The sequence below is a fragment of the Aulostomus chinensis genome, chromosome 3, assembly GCF_037954235.1.
Source record: "Aulostomus chinensis isolate RoL2024-O1b breed Wild chromosome 3, RoL_Achi_v1.0, whole genome shotgun sequence".
Classification (NCBI taxonomy): domain Eukaryota; kingdom Metazoa; phylum Chordata; class Actinopteri; order Syngnathiformes; family Aulostomidae; genus Aulostomus; species Aulostomus chinensis.
The window spans coordinates 30,082,723-30,100,144 of record NC_141322.1 but is presented as its reverse complement, the minus strand read 5'-3'; the positions used below and the strand labels follow the sequence as shown (position 1 = coordinate 30,100,144).

The 17,422-nt window shown below is 45.4% G+C and overlaps 1 protein-coding gene across 4 annotated transcripts in view; it reads right to left on the bottom strand.

Moving 5' to 3' along the window:
* ptprt (protein tyrosine phosphatase receptor type T) overlaps nt 1-17,422 on the bottom strand; it is a 361,408-nt gene that overhangs the window by 105,110 nt on the left and 238,876 nt on the right. For 3 of the 4 annotated variants that reach the window (XM_086200288.1, XM_086200289.1, XM_086200290.1), the window contains exon 19: nt 9,684-9,720. In XM_086200288.1, the coding sequence (XP_086056414.1) occupies nt 9,684-9,720 (37 nt within the window). Of the gene's footprint in view, nt 1-7,091; nt 7,149-9,683; nt 9,721-17,422 lie in introns of all 4 variants that reach the window. The other variant, XM_086200292.1, reaches the window with a different exon arrangement.

Sequence of the window (17,422 nt, the reverse complement as noted above, 5' to 3'; positions counted from 1 at the left end):
GTATTTTTAAAACGTGATTGTGTATTCACTGGAGAAGAGAGCAGTAAATATTTGAAATACTGAACACGGTGGAGTATAAATCTGATGAAGCTGTTAATGGATCTACAGGAGCAGCGGGCTCTTGATTTTATCGCCATGTTCTGGACCCATGGGCGGGACCTTAGAAGGTTTATTGAAACGGACAATCAGGTTGTTTATCATCCCGCATTCTTTTTTTTTAACAACTTTAACTAGTTATTTTTTTGTGCTTTTGATTATCGAAGCATTTACTTCCGAGTCAATCCCGATTATAAAGTTAAGAAGAAAATGAGATGTTCTGGAGTACTTATCTGCTCCTGCTGTACCCTGTTTAAAGACAGAGTTACCCTGCAGAAAGCAGGAAGAATAAATTCATGACTGGAAATTGCCAGTGTTTGTTATTTCCATGGCAACGGCAGGTGCTGCTGATTAGGACAGAGACGCATTAGCACCCAGAGGTTCTGCTGTTCCTGAAGCTGTGAGGGAGTGTGTCTGTCTTCTTCTCAGATATTTATTGTAATTCATACATTTTTTTCTTTTCATTTATCCTGCTTGGAGAGCACGATAACAATATCGGGGAGAAATTATGGGTAAGACCAGAGATATTAAAAACATAATCTCATCCAAATGGGAAGGAAAAGATTCTCCAACTCGCTGTACCGTCCTACTGAATGAGTTATTAAACGCTTCTTTCCTTTGTGTGAGTGGGTTTGCACGGGGGCGTGTGTGCGCTTGTCTATAAATACCTCACAATTATGAAATATCTATCATTTATGAATATGGGAGAATCTTAATAAAGTGGAAGCCTCACTCACGTATGCAGCATTTTCCCTGTCGGGTTCCCGAGTGACTGAGAGGCAGAATCGATCTTTTGGGAAATCTGATGTTGCAACTTCACACCTCAACATGTGTGAGCATCTCTGACTTCATACATAATGTTTGTAAACCAGAAAAGATTATAAAAAAAAACAACCTAGATTTATATTCAAACCACCAACAAAAAAAAGTACAAAAGTGCCATTTGCTCTGCTCCTGTTCGTGTACCTGCACAGAAACGAGAAACTATATGATTTCATGTACGACACAATGTCAAGTTGCATCTGTGTTGCGCCCGTTATATAAGCGCGCGTCTGTTGGCGTGTGTGTGTGTGTTTGCGTGTGTGTCTTAGATCAAGGTTGATGTGAAGGTTCAGATTTTCTGCATTATTTGTCAGCAGCTGTGGGGTGCATCCTCGGAGGATTAGCGTTAGCATGGCTGAGTGTGTTTAACAGGATTACTAATCTGAACTATGCTGCGGCAGTGCTCCCGGTGTGTGTTTGTGTGTGTGTGTGTGTGTGTGCGCACGTGTTTATCTGTCTCTTACAAGTACCTTTGATTCTGTTTTTAAATAATTTTATACATTCTATGATTACACAGCAACACACAAATGCACACGTGTGTGTGTGTGTGTTGCGCTGTATGAGTGTGTGTTTGTGTGTGTGAGTGATCAGATGACTCCAGGACGACATGGCTGCTGTTTCCATGAATCAGCCCAGAGGAAAGCTAATGGTAAACGTTGAGGTCAGTGGGATGTGGTTACCAAGTACTTCAGAGCTTTCAAGAACTAAAACGACTTAAATGCTTCATCAACGGGTCTCAGAGGAGCACTTTGGAGTGAAGGGGGTTTGGTGTGTGTGTGTGTGTGTGTGTGTGTGTGTGTGTGTGTGAGGTCTAATCCCCCACAAGACAACTAATGATTGTGAATCTCCTCTCTGCTTCTTTTATCAACAGTGAATGTCATCTTAGTCATCGCATGTAAATTCCTTGAGCAGTACTTTTTTTTAATAATAGAAAACAGTAACAGAGGAGCTGCTAGTCAAAATAAGGGGCCTTGAACAAACACAAGTATGTAAGCGTGTGCACCTCGGCCGGAGCTACTGGTTTATACTACCTACTTACCCTGACTAGCGCCCCGGTTTGAGTGTCGAGACCTTATAACGAAACCTGGATAGCAGGTGGAATGCAGCGCATTCAGCTCTCTGGGGGATGGAGCAGTGAGCGAGATGCGTGATGAGGCCATGAGAATGTTCTGCTGGATCGCTGCGTTGTAAATCAAGTATAGTGAACCTGCATTTTGGAGTGTAAACTAGTAGTAGTAGTAGTAGTAGTATCATCCTGCACGTGTCACCCTCCCTCTTCGTGGGCAGCTCAGCCTCAGCGTCTCCGCTACCACTGGTCACTGACAACAATCCCAGCATTGTGGTGCGGCGTGGAACTTGATGAGCAAATCAATTAGTGGGATACACAAACATGTCGGTGTGGAAGAGAGCTTGGATTCTACTTTAAAGAGATCTTCTTTGGGACAGAGGAACACAGCAGAAGCTGAAGTGAATGGCATGTGTGTGTGTGTGTGTGTGGGGGGGGGGGGGCTTGAGTGACTGAAAAACAACTGAGACTGAAAAGGTGAGCTCTCAAACGAAGTCTCAAGTCATACTGGCAGAGAATGACTTTCACTTATTGATATAACATCAGAAAAGCAGTGAAAAGCATTATCGATACCAGTGACTCATCAGCTCTCTGATAATTCCAAGCCTTCAAAATATATTAGACTCCATAAAAACGTTATAAACATTTTGATGAATAGCGTCAAAAAATGAGCATCGTAGGGTTTAAGATCTAAAAGTGTGCTTCACTGTTTACGCTGTTTTGGGTTCTGTTGGTGAAGAACGAGTAAAACAAACCGCTCTGCTGAATGTATTTCAAATCTTTGTGGCAACAAAACCTCCGTCCTCCCCGTGCCACTGGAGCAGCCTTGGAGACTGGTGCCGCACCCTGAAACGGTCACATGACTACCTGATGTTGACCTGCACATTTCTGCCACGACGTGAATAGAAGGTGTCAGCCTATGGCGCTGAGAGCAAATAGGAGGTCAGTGTTTACAACTTCCTGAATATTAGACAGCCTTTAAAAGGGCGGCCCTCAAGGAGAGCTTCCCCCAGCTGCTGGCCTCCCAGCATCCCCGGTCCAACTGTTGCAAACCCAGATGGTAAAGCGACTCACTAAACGGCGAGCGCCGGCGAGCGCCGGCACTTGTGATGACAGGAAAATAGGAGGATCTCTTTCAAAGACCGCTGTGTGTGTGTGTGTGTGTGTGCGTGTGTGATTGTTTGAGGCAGCGCAGGTCAATGACGGAGGTAATTTAGATGTGATTCCTTCACTGTTTGGCTTATGTAGTACAGTCATGGACACTCACATCACACACACACACACACACACACACACACAAACATGCAGATAACAAGCAATGTGTTGCATCAGTATTGCAAAGCATCAGAGTCGTTACAACACAACTCTAACACCGCCAATTAGAGCGACCTCAGGACTAATGGTAATGGGGATTGAAGTTGACGGCTGGTGTGCAGCTTCTGTGAGCTACGTTCAACACATGCAGCCCCCCCCCCCCCCAACACACACACACACACACACACACACTATTAGTGAGGAATTCTTGTGTATTAATGGAAGCTCTTCAGGTTTGTCTCCCTGATACTGGAGCTACACTCACGTTGCAGGTCCGACACTGATTCTATTACAACCACGCTGACATTTAGTCAGTGAGACGTTTCCTTTTCTTTGAGGGGTCTCCTTTCCTGCCGTGTTGGCAAATTGTGACAACTGCCTCCAGCGTGCAACTTCAATTGTATTATTTCACGGGACAGAGACAAAGGTTTGAGCCTTTTATCACACAATCATTCAAGGTCACATGGGTCTGTTTCAGTGATTCTTGCGAGAGGGGAACACAGAAAATGACTTCATGTGGGTTTCTGCTTCAAACTGACTTGAAAAAGGTTGAAGGGAAGAAGACAATTTCATCAGTAGTGCAAACGAAGCCTCGTTCAAGTGAAACGGTCTCATTTGTGTCTTCCACAACAGCTGACACATCCTGTTTATTTCTGAATGACTGAAGCAGGAAACACTTTTCACTTTCAAATCAATCTATTTAAAATGTGCCCCCCATCTAATTTACAATTGCTGATGCACTTTTATTTGTTTCCTTTTTAAAATGAGCATCTCCTTGACTGGCGCCTGATTCTGGTCCATGAACGCCCGGGTCGGGCTACTTTGATCACACCGGGCTGGAAAACAACAGCAGAGTCTCACGGGCATGAATCTATATACATTTCACATCCCGGCCTTAATGCTCATTCAATGGTTTTCTGTCAATATAGGGTTTTTTTGGCCCGCGACTCCTCTGAGGTAACCTTCCACCATGAGGCAGTACCACTTTTCTATCTGTAAGGGCTTCTTAACAGTGACTGAACTGAATGTGAGTCCAGACAGTGTCAAAGTAGAACCATTAACTTCTATCTATGGATCCCTCCTGACACTCACATGGAGTCAACAGTGTTAGCTGGCTGCTCTAAGCTGCTGCGCTGTGAAGAGCTGCGACTGGCCGGGGGGTGGGGCGGTGGGGTGGAGGAATGTGCTGTACGCTGTTATTAAACAGGGTCGGCTCCTGAGCGTCACTTCAGTCCCTCACATGTTTCCATGCATCTCTGAGTCTGAGGTCCGTCTAATAGCGGTCTCTCATATTTACTCCAGTAAATAAAACAGGTCGTCAGCTCAGCACAGTGGAACAGAAGCCTGTGCGACGGAACTCCAGCACGACCGCACTCCAAATGCTCAGTGGAGGTCATGTGGTCAGGTCACGGCGTCGGCTCCACAAAGGCCCGACCCAAACCCTGAGTATAAATCCACCCGAACAGAAGGAAGTCTCCCTGTGAGCCGCAGGATGAAACCCTCAATGTAGCAGCACTCACGGTCATCAGAGCCGCATGAGCGCTACACAAAGGATGACATCACTGATCCAAGCAGCCCTGGGCCACGACCCCCTCACACTGCAGGTACTCACCATCACCAGGTGAGGAGCGCCAGAGACACACGGTCAGCTACGACCAGGCAAGACGTTAGCTGCTTCCATGCAGTCCCTCTCAAGGTCGTTTATCAGATACCAATTTGTGGAGGTCAGAAGTGAGGTGGTAACTGTGCTGCTCGCTGGCAGACGCTTCACATCAACAGGGTTTCCATTCATTCACTCCAGCGTTTCGCTCCGGTTGTGCATGAGATGCAGAAACCTCGTCGCTGGGTCTCGCAACCTCAATTTCTCTCGGGACAATTACATGGTATTGTGTTCATGCGAACTCATCTCATACTCTTGACTCGTGGTTGCCTTCCCATTGTTCGAGTCAACATTTTGATTGTTGTTTCACTGAGTCACATCATTTCCAAATCAAATCCTAACAGGATTAGTGGGGACGTGGTCTCGCCACAGCTCAGTAAACAACATTTAGCTCCTGTAGCTTAAACGCTCGCAGATGATTGGATTTGGAGGAGCTGCGCTGTTTAGAACAAATAATACATAAAAAGGTTATTTATTATCTTTATTATCATAAGTTCCATATTCACAATTCGTGCTCTCTATTTACCGTCGGCGGTATCGGTATTATTAAGTTGCATCACTCATCTATGCAGTTCCATGTCTCCTGCTGGAAAGCAAACTGCTCAAGTGCTGAACTAAAAGTCTGGCGTGGATCCTGCTGATTGTAGGAACAAATTAAAGCACTCAGTTGTAAATGTAGCGCTGCTCCTCTAAAAGCTACACTCAAATATAATCAACATAACGCTCAGCCTGAACCAAAGACCTTGAAGCCCATCCACCACATCACAAACCTGGTTAAATTTGCCAAATTAGTTACCATGACAATGAAATAATCGCTGTTTCGGAGGTTTAAGATATATAATCATCACATCATTGAAGGAACGTGGGAAGAAAACGTTGGTTGTTTTCTCCCAAACGTGTAAAACTTGATTCCTGAGCAACACTGACACTACAGTCGACTGTTTCCTCCTACAACTGTCAAACCCAAGTATAGAAAGTCAAGTACAAAGAATTGAGGCTAAAAAGATCTACCAAGTACCTAAATCTTAGTGCCATTTTTTTTTAAATAGTTGACACTGATAAATCTATAATTAACCTTAAAGAATGATTGAATGTGCCAGTAGTGACCAAATCTGTAAGGAACTAAACAAATCAGACCAAAACTTGATCCAGTCAACGTGTCCGCCCACAGAAACACTCCAGTTCCTGGGGGAGAATCTTGTGATGTGAATTCCTGGCATCTTAACCCTGAAACGTGTGCACTCCCGGTGGCGATCCAGATAGCCCGCGTGCACACGAGGCTCCGGCCGAACCTCCGGAGGCAGAGAAGTCTTTGTTCTCTCTCTTTGAAGTAGGTTCTTTTTCAAAGAGACTGTCTCATCGAGGACATCTTTTTGAATTAAACTCTAAGTGCGCTGTTTGGAGAGTTTTGTTGATGAACTTTCAGCCCGTCAATAACGCGCGTGTGTAGCGCACAGGATCGTCTGAAAAGCCGCACCCCATCCGTTGTGATTCTCAGACAGCAGTATAAAAAAAACACTACTCCAGGGGGCTGTTAGTCGCCATTTATACTTTGTGAAGAGAATTTGCTTACATCGGTTGTTGCTTCACCCACCACATTATTCACTGAATGAATGACTGGAATATGTGAACAAATGAAACCATACTTACAGAAGATAGTTTACATATTGTAACTTGAGTTGTGTGACGGAATAAATCACAGGTTCACAGGCCTCAGGGTCTACAGGCGTAGCTCAGAGGCCATGGCAACACAAAAGCTCCATACTCAGGCTGCTGTGTGTGCGCGTGTGTGTGTGTCTTGTGTGTGTGTGTGTGTGTGTGTGTGTGTGTGTGTGAGCATGCGTGCACATGCAAGACAGAGAGGAGGTTCAAGCACAGCCAATGACACTGGAAGTGTAGCAGACATGCAAATGGATGCAGTAACATGGCGATGAGAAGGAAAGGCAAAAACCAAAAGGCGGAGAAAAGTCAAGAACCAAAGGTGGGAGGAAAGGAAAGGGAGGGTGGGGGCGAGGGTGGGGGCGAGGGTGGGGGGTCAAAATGAAACAGGGTCTGTGTTGTGTTTATGGTGATTCTATGATGAAAAAATATAACATAGGGAAGAAAATATTCTGCCTATAAAGCAATAATCACCTTCGCTTGGGATGACTAGAATGTACGGCGTTGTTATTTGTCCCCTACCTATTACCACTAAGGCCAAGGGCCGCACGTCCCCGCCGGAAAGCATGAGAAAAAAGAGAGGGAAGAGAGAAAACAAACAACAAAAAAGGAAAAAAGAAGAAAAAAGTCTAAGAAAAAAAGACGTATGCCTGTTTATCAATTGCACAATCTGTCTTGGAGGAGAGAAATTACAAAGGTGAGAAATAACACTGGAACATTGAGATCAATAGGAGAGCTGAGATGTGACTGAGGAGGCCTAACGGATGTGCAGCTGCGCAGGACTGTTCCGAGGAGGGGGGACGCAGAGGTGGCGCTGCTGGGGTAAGATCGGAATCTGTTGAACGTCAGCCTGGCTTGAGGGTTTGATAAAAGGGGGAGAAGAAAATGGACCAGAAAAGAAATGAAAGGATGGTTGAACGAAAATGTGAACTTTGTGGCTCAGCAAGGTTGGCGTGAAGACCCAGTCTGGTCTCCCTGTTCACCCTCTCCCTGGCAAGGGAAGCTGACCTTGTAAATCAGCTTGTGAGGCAGTCAAAATTAAGCCATAGAATTAAGGTTAAAAAGTAGCTGAAGTACTTTTCTCAGAGGCAGAGCAGAGAAAAACTCACTGGGACACGCGTGGTTAAGCCAAAGAACCTGGTTTTTACAGAAGAAGTTCATCGGTAGGAACGCAACAACTCAAAAAACAGTCACTTTTCTATTTCACTGCCAAGGCTGTTTTGGAAAAGTCACACGAAAAGAAGTGAATAACGGAGGGTGCACAGTGCACATATTCACCAGAGGATGGCGGTAGAGAGGATGACACACACGAGACCCTCTACAGCCCTCGACTGATGAAAATGGAGAGACATCACAAGGAATCACTCAAACTTTTAATTGTCCTTTAGTCATCAGCTGGTATCGGCCAATTAAAAAAAAAAAAAAACACCACAAAAATCTGCGCAAATCTTTTTTGTGTGTTGTCATGTTTTCATCCATTGGGTCCATTTTTACTAACATAATATCTCAAGAACGTCTTGAGGGAATTTCTTCAAATTTGGCCCGCATGTCCCCTGGGACTCAGGGAAGAACTGAAATGTTCTTTAGTGATCTAAAGTCACAGGAGAACATGACTATCGCACAAACATTGGCGAGCCTTACGATCACGATGTGATATTTCTGGTTCCTTCTCCAGCGGTCGAATGAACATACAAAGCGTGGTTCCCCAGGCTGGTTTGGTTCCACGTGAATCTGAGTCTCTGCCTCTGACAAATGTCTGCATGATGATTTGGACCAAATTAAATGTTCATAGGATTTTTTTTTTTTAAACACACACAGACACACACACACACACACACACAGACACACACACACGTCCCAGCAGCTGATTCCACTGATTACAGCACAGCACAAGTGGCTTTATCAGTGAAATCAGCTGCTGGAGTGAGCGGCTCCCATAAGAGGAAAAACACATTATAAGCCTTAGCAAAATGAGCCATCTGCATTTCTGCATTGCCTCAACATCCTGCCCACTTATCAGAAACTTTTACGTATATTTCAAAATGTAAACTTTGTTTCTTAAAAAAAAAAAGTCAGCATATTATGAAAGGAAGCCACAAAGTTAAAAACAAATCTTTTTCCCAGGCTCACACGCACACACACACACACACACACACACACACAGACACACACACACACACACACACACACACACACACACACGCTGAAGACAGACAGCAGTGTCAATGTACTGTAGACCTCCACCCACAGTACATCCCACTCAGAAACACAGCCTGGAAATGGATCCAGCCAGCCACAGAGAAAATGACGACTTTAAACGGAACCTTGTACACAAATGAGTGACAAATACTGGATGCAGATGAAAAATAAGAAGATGAGGCAGAGAAAAGCAGAGAGGAGGTGTGGAAGAGAAGGAAATCAAATAAATGTTTGATGCAGAAGAGAAAAAAGAAATCGACACAATGCGGAAAATCAATAGCACCCCCCCCCAAAAAAAAGCTTTCAACGCACATTGCCTGGCGCACAAATGGACGTATTTGCTGGAGATGAGCAGCAAATAAAGATGGCAGACACGGGGAGAGCAAAGCAGAATAGGATGAAATGAAACGCTTTATAGCCTCCATCCATTGTGAATGTAATGTCCCTGTTTGTAATGTCCCTGACGCTTCTCTTTATACACTGATGAGCGACGTGGATGAGGCATGAGATTGAAAAAGAGAGGCGAAATGAGGAAACATAGCAAGAAAAGAGAGAGAGTGGGAGAGGAGAGATGAAGAGATAGAATGTGATGTGGTGTAAGCATGCAGGGTGACAGAAGGGAGGCCTGACCCGGCTACAGGTTGTGGGTTTTCATCTCATCTCTCTCTCTCATCTCTCGCTCAAGATGGCATGTACTGTATGGCGTGTGTCCCTCATCTCATGTAGCGCACTAGCAACGCTCTAAAGGCTATTCTGGGGGTGGGGGGTGGGCGTGGGGGGTGTCATCGATCACTGTGGAGAGTTCTGCAACATTCATTACAAATCACTTGCTCTTGCAGTGCGGTGTCTGTGGAAGGGTGCTCATACCTTTGTTAGCCAGGCGCACGCAGTTGATTTTGGTTTCCTGCGATGAGAAGAGAACACAGAGAGGGTTTAGATAACTTGTGAGACATGACAAGGTGATGTCATCACTCTATCATTTCATTGGTCAGTGAGACCACTGGGGTCAACCATCACTTATAACCCCCCCCACAGTGGTGATGGCTCTGTTCTATCAGGACTGCACGCTCCAAAGCGGTATTTTCCTGCAATAACATAACTAAGGTTTTACATCGCCTCCCTCATTAAATGAGGGACGCAGAACTTCCAAAGACCCATCACAACTTCAGCCAATGAAACCAGACATTGAACGGCTGAGGATGAGGAGGACAAACCAGCACCCCAAACCTTCGAGCCCGAACCAGAACACACAGAGGATGAACGAGCACAACAGAAACTTAGCGATCTTCTCTCAGCGAAGATGGGAATTAAATTAAAAGTTGGCGAGTCCCCCCAGCAGTGACATTGAAATCAATTTATGGACACAAACCCAGCACTTCTATGTGTGCACTGTCCCTTCTTGTCCGAACCTCCTCTTACTCATATTTAACATTTTCTGTTTTATTTGTTCGGTTCTGTCGAGTGAAATGTGGTTATTGTGATGATCTCGGCCAGTAAAAGTGATCCTGGCTGCGTATTAATAAGAGTCGAGCCACAAACTCCTGTGTTGATGAAGCTGTAAGAAGATGAACTCAAGCAGCAAGCAAACATCGGGCCTCATTACCAACATCAGAACTGCTGTGTAGCATTCAAGGGCACTTGAGCTGTATGATGACTTCATGTCCTTGAACACAACAGTAGTAACCCCATCCAACACACAACTGCAGGGCAGCGTGAGAGCTTTTATGAAGATCTAAAACATTATTCAGACAAACAGAATCATCAGCCCAGACATCTGCCCAGGTCCAGGTCGGATTTTAATACACACGACTATCCAGAGACAACAGTGAGGGCCGGTCCGCTATTTTTAATCAAAATGTACATCCTGTACGCGTCCAGTGTCCGGGGATGTCGTTATCTGTATCCGTGCGCCAGTAAAATGATCTTTATCTCCATGTTTTCAGGCAGTTGACCAGAACAAACTCGTTATTATACCAGACGGAACAGCAGAGAAGTGAACCAACCACTGCACATCACCCTATCTTAACCCTTCCTCCTCTCTTGGACCTGCAATTTTAAGACATGAAATGATGTCGTGAAAAAAGACAAAAAAACAAAACAGAACCCGTATGAAGACATGTGCCAGTAAACTAAAGAGTTAAAGAGTTTAGAGAGTTCAGCACCTTCTCCAACTGTGTGTGTGTGTGTGTGTGTGTGTGTGTGTGTGTGTGTGTGTGTGTGTGTGTGTGTGTGTGTGTGTGATGTTAACAATAGAAAAATATAAGCAGTGTATCCGCTCCAGGATTGTAGAGGTTTCCCGTTAAGCTTTGATCAACCCCTCCACTGTAGCCTCATAAAAAATCGGTCTGGTGGTTTTTGCACAGTCCTGCTGACAGACGCAGAAAGAAACACAGCAAAGAAAAATAAAGGAGGTTAAGAAAAGGTTGCCCTAGTGAGGGAACATGGTTTCTGTAGTGAGGTAGAAGAAGTAAAAGAAACATGTAGCGCTCTTAAAGGAAATCAATTTGGAAGGAAATCAATTGTTGCTTCGGATTGCTCAGCCACATACATATATTATATAAGTCAAATATATTTAATTCGCAGTTAATGGTCTAAAACAAGCCTGCAGTATTATGACATCGAGGTCAACCGCGCACGCGTGGCGGTTCCACTTCCTGCCCTCCAGCTTGATCAATGAGATCATGAGACCATGTTATTAGTTTCTGATTTTTCCTGTCTCACCACCATGATTTGGCTGATGATCAATAAGCTGTGATGTCGCTGCTGGTGTTCGAGGCTGATTACATCCATCATCCTCAGCTCACACCTCCACATCATCCAAGCGTGAGCATGGAGCGGTGTAAAGGTAGCCTACGCACTCCCCTCCACTCTCACCGCTCTGATTTGATATATTTACCATTAAAAGATGTCTGTTAAACACAAACAAGTCTTCATATGTGTATATAGGGCTGCAGCATTCATTTTATATTTTATAAATATAGCGATATGGATGTCTTGATATCATGTGACATGGCAATGCAATGCAAATCTGTACTAATTGAGAGCGTCTTGACATGTCTCACCACCTACAGTAGTTATTTATTCAGCTCTCTGTCAGGCCGACGTGTTTCAGGTGCTATCCATCCCTCACATTCCCAGGCTTCTACTCCGCTCGTCATTCTCTCTCTGACAGGCTGTGACAACCTGAAGTGGCCCGTGCTTTCCTTTAATGTGATCCATTCTTTTATTCCTATACGGCTGCTGTCTTTACCTCCTCTCGTCTCTGCAGCGTGTGCTGTCACTGGTACATGTACCAACACGCTTGTCCCGCAGTTTAACTTCATGTTGTGGCCGATTTGTCCCTATCAGAGTCTACAGATGCCCGTCGCACGCTCACAGCGGGCCACGGTGCTCATGTGCACTTATTTTCCTAAAATTGTCCGTCGTATTAACTTCCTTTGACAACTGGAAGCTACAAACACAAATGTGTTCATCACTGTTTTGTCTGCTCATCTTTTGTTCCTGTATGATTTTAAAACACAAAGGAAGAGAGTGTGTTGTGGAGTGTTTAATGACTTCCCCGACTTGAAGAACAAAAGCATTTGTGTGCGTGGCTGCACAGTTTTCAATTAAGGCAGGATTCATTCACAAGTTCTGATTTATCCTCCAGGACTAAACAACAGCTTCCACACACAGATTAGCCGGGGCGGAAGCCAGAAAATCTCCTGGTGATGCTGATGAGTGATCGAAGAAAATGATAAACAGGAGCAGAGTCAAAGCTGCCAAGGCTGGAAAAAATACCCCCAAACCGAAAGTGTTCCAGTTACTCCTGAGGTACGACTGTGGTACTACTGAGTCTACTTCATCTCAGCTAATATTGTTCAAATTGCAGGAGGGTCATATAATTGCACACCCGATTTTGAATGAGTGGAGTTCCTGAATTCAGAAGCAAGTTTGTGCTAAGTCTGAAATTATCAGGAAAATAACCTCCTTGGTTTTTGTACTTCAGATTAAATGTAAATGAGGATACACTCCAGTAACTCAATGCTGTACTTCCTGCATTGATGCCTTGAACATTCATTCCAGAATGCGAAGCGTCTCTGAATCTCCGTGGATGGCACAAACCCAGCGCCAGCTGTTGAAGACTCTTGTTTGACTCCTGCTGTCAATAAAGCTTGTTTTGAAGTCATCAACCAACACTTACAGTGAGGAAAGACTCCAGTCGCGCGCTTGCCACGTGACTGACACGCTTTCCCTTTGCCATTTCCGTCTGCAACTGCTGCTCGACTTGTTCTGGTTATCACCGTAACCATGACAACAACCAAGCCACAGTTTTCTGGCATATTTTGACAAGTCAGTGATACGAGTGGCGGCTGCCACTTGAGTGAATATCCTCTCTCCAGCCCCCGTGGGGATAACATCCCTGACTTCACTACCACTGACTTGGCTTTTCTCGAGATTGGCCCAGTCCTGCCTATTTATGGTCCATTTAGGGGCCCGGCTCCTCTGGATTCACAGCTTCAGTGAATCTCAGCAGCGGCTCGGCCCTGCTCATGCTAATGGGCTTAACCTCAGGGGGCTGCTAGAAGCAAAGTTAATAAATGTAGGGCCAATTTATTGCCTCGCCTCAATCCAGAGAGGCTAGGGGACGAGAGGAGGAGAGTTGTTTATGGTGAGGACACTGGATGCACAGTGTGTGTGTGTGTGTGTGTGTAGTAGTTAACTTTGTTGAGCCTGACAAGAATATTAAGTGTGTATGGGAGATGCAGCTGCTGTGTGGGTGAGCTCTCTCTCTCTCCCTCTCTCTCTCTCTTCCTCCTCCTCTCCTTCCATCAAACAGTTGGTTGGGTCAGTTCGTTGCCTGAGAGTCTGAGTTTCCGGGCAAACCAAGCAAGCCAGGGTAACAACTTGTTTTTCTCTCTCACTGTCTCCCTTAATCTCTCCTTCACACTCTTTTAAACACTATCTGTATCTCTCCTCCATCTCTCCAACACCTTCAGTCTTGCTAACGGCTGTCTGGTTCACATAGGAAAAGCACACTAAAACATGTACTGTAGGAAGGAAACGTTTGGACATTTTAGTTCGCCTAATTGCTAACTCATGTGTGCACGCACAAAAAAAAATCCAAGCAAAATAAAAGAGCATTTTGGGGCTCTGGAGTCAGCTGAGTGCATCTTCATTGACTTCAACCATCAGTTGGTAAATTCTCTCCGTCTGCCTTCCTCCAACAACACCTGCACTCTGGCTGTTTTGGCGTGTGTGGGTGTGCATGCGTGTATGTGTGTGAATGACATTGATTGGCAAAGTACCTTGGCCAACCTTTGAGCCTTTTTACTTGTCAAGAAACACGTCTGGCTGCATTTCTCCATGTGTGTCACCGTTGCCTTTTGTTGCGAGCCATTTCTGGCACCATTGCCACTCTTTCTCTTCCTCCTCCTCTTTCTATTCCAACAGTTCCACCTCTCATCACTGCCGACTATTCTCACCATTTTTTCCTCAAATGTTTTTATGTTATCTATTCAACTGAACTGATGCTCCTAGCAAACCTTATTTCATTGGGGGCTGGTCTGCAGGCTGGGTATCAGCCTGAGGGATCCCATCACAGGTGGACAGCTCTAAGCTCAGGTGTGAGTGTTCCGAGCGAAGCATCGAGGTCTGATCTGTTCCACCACATGTGGATGCGGTCCGAGCCACCTGGGCACCTTTAAATCAAAGCACAGCCAATGAATGTTCTCTGCTGAAGAATTCATCCGTTCACTCGCCAAACCTGATACATTTCCTGGAGAGTCTTCCTGCGCGCCACTACCAGACGCTCCCTGCGGACACACATTGTCATGCAGACATGAGCTGATGGACACCCTCTGATTCAGTTGGTCCAGTGTTTGTAGTACATGAACACAGATTCTCTTTCTCCTCCTCCTCCTCCCTTTCAAATCAGTCTCTCATGCAACTGTTTGTTATTCCAAACCTCCGTATCTTTGCATCGAGGCTCATCAGCAGCTGTCATAAAGTGTAACACAAGGGTAGACAGCAGGAAGTGGCCAGGTGAACGGACCAACGCATGTGGACAGGTGAACCCCGGCTGCACGGATTCACTTCCATTAGGTCTCAAAGCATCACGGAGGGCTGGAGAAGTGAAGCCAGGCTCCACGGCATTCCAGTTCAACCCAGCACGCTGGAGGAGATCAAGTTCTTCCGTAACACACCAGGGAAATGACTTCTTTATGGACTCAAGCAGCGGTGTTCAAACTGGAGGACGTGCAAAGACGCCTTTGGCTACATCTTTTAATCATAACCAAAAGTCAAATCAGGAGTCTTCTTTGACTCCGTCCTCCTCCTCCCTTCTACAGATACTAGTTTATTTTAATCAAGTCTGCCCTATCTTCATCCAGAATTATATATCCTTTAATGTCTCTGGCACTCCTTTTAGATGCCCCCGTCCTCTGTAGTTCCCCCTTTTCCTCACCCCAAGTCCCTGATCACTCCGACTCTCACTTCTCTCACTCACAGCCCCGAGCACTTTATTCTTGTCTGTATGTGTGTTTGCCTTTAATGTGGGTGGTGTGCGCGTGTGTGTGTGTGAGTGCGTGTACACGTATCGAGGGAGATGTCAAGACGCCGTTGGTGAGCAGTTTTAATGTGAGGAGTATCAACTAATTGGCACAATGATAGGGGATGAGAGACTGGAATCAGGCTGATGTCACTCTGGGGTGTGAGAGAGGGGAACCAGGTTAAAGAAACAAGTTGAAAAAGGACAAAGAACAATGCTAAAGGAAAAGGAAGAGTGGATGACCACAGAGAGAGGTATCGGAGGGCTGGAATGAAAGGAAACATGAAAACAAGACAGACAGCACTGAGAGGAAAGAAGAGAAGGAATGTGAGTGAGACGGGTGAAGGAGAAATAGAAGAGAAAGGAGAGAACAAGGACAGAGATTGATTTGGGAAGAGGCAACACACACCTGGCACCTCAGAGCAACCTACAAGGGACCCTGTGGCACTATGAGATGCATCAGCCTGTACAAACCATCCACATCAGTGGGACAGTTCTGATGTCACTTCATGGAGAGGAAGTCTGCGTCAGGTGGGCGGCCAAACAAACTTTGCAGCAACTATTGCTCATTTCTTCTTCATAACAATAAGTTGAAGAACCAAACCAAAAAAGAGCTATTGACTCTCTCCCCACCATGGACAAGACTTTCTAGCAAACAGCCAATCACTGCCAGCCAGTAGAGGGCGTAGGTGCACACCTTTGAAGAACTACTCCACATGTAAGTCCAGAGACAAGTGAACACAAAGCTCCAGAAACCAGAAGGCGCTGCAAACTGATGGGTGTTGTGGTTCTCCTGGGGGTCTGCCGTGCTGCGGCAGGCTGACTTAGGGGCACTGTTGTCAGGCAGAGGAAGGGGACGGATGGGCTGGTTGTCCACCCAATGGATGCACTTATGAGGAAACTCATAGCTTAAATGTAAAGAGAGACTTTGCTCTGTCTTCTGACATCCTAAAAACACACTGCTGGGGGAGGAGCTGAGAGTGCATCGGTGCTGCAGTTAGAGGAGGATCACGGGTGGGGCTGGGATGGCTTCGTCTGTGTGGTGTCAGAAGCTGCCATGGAGAGATTCAGAGTGGACTCTCCAAGGTCACCTTCCTTTACACGCATCACGTTGTGGCCATAATTAACGCACTTTATCGTCAAGTATTAAGCTCCGAACCGCGAAAGTTAGGTTATATTACGCTGAGCCCAAACACGTCATTTTCATGGAGGAAGTTCTTGTCACCATTCAACAACCTGGTTAGCAACAACACGAAAAAACGAAAGCACGGCGCAAAGACGAAGGGAGTTTTCTTGAACACTCACGAAGGAAAAAAAGAACGACAGGAAATTGAAGAGAGGAGATGATGGACAGGTGGAGACGGATTATCCAATCCATGCAGAGAACGTCAAAGAAACCTTCATCTATCAAACCGTGACAAACTAGCCAAGTTCCATAAAATGCAAATGAGGAGTTCCTTTTCCAACATGAGACGGCCATTGCTTGAAAAACACTCCTCAAAATGAGTGACAGCGAAGAAATTAAACAAATTACAGGACTTTGTGAAGGCAGCAGATAACTTAAATCCCTGACTGACAGAATATCACTTCTACACATCCTCACTGCAGCATAAAATGGAGATATTGAATTCAGAGAATAAATTATTCAAATAGTGACATTCTTCTTGAGCAGATATGTGGCTTAGCAGTCGATTCCGAGTCAAATGACCACTCAGTAGCCAGTGTGGCTGGAATAAGAACCCTGAGATAAAGGAAATCAAAATCCTGACAGGATATTTGTTACTTAAAGACCCGCTCAAGTCACCACCTTTAGTCACAGCGCTCACTCCTTTCAGCAGCCCTCACATTCACATATTACACAGCGTCAAGTCACCTTCAGCCCAGAGGAAGTATCCTCATGTCCTCTTACCAGAGGAAGTCACTGGGGTTTTTTTCTACCGGCGTGACTCTCAGGACGGAAGCTGCTCTTAGTTTGTTGGAGCAGATTAAGTTTAAGACTTCAATTTAAAACACTGGCATGAAACTTTAGACACGTAGGATCGATGAACACTGGAACGGGTCATGATGTGATCGGTCG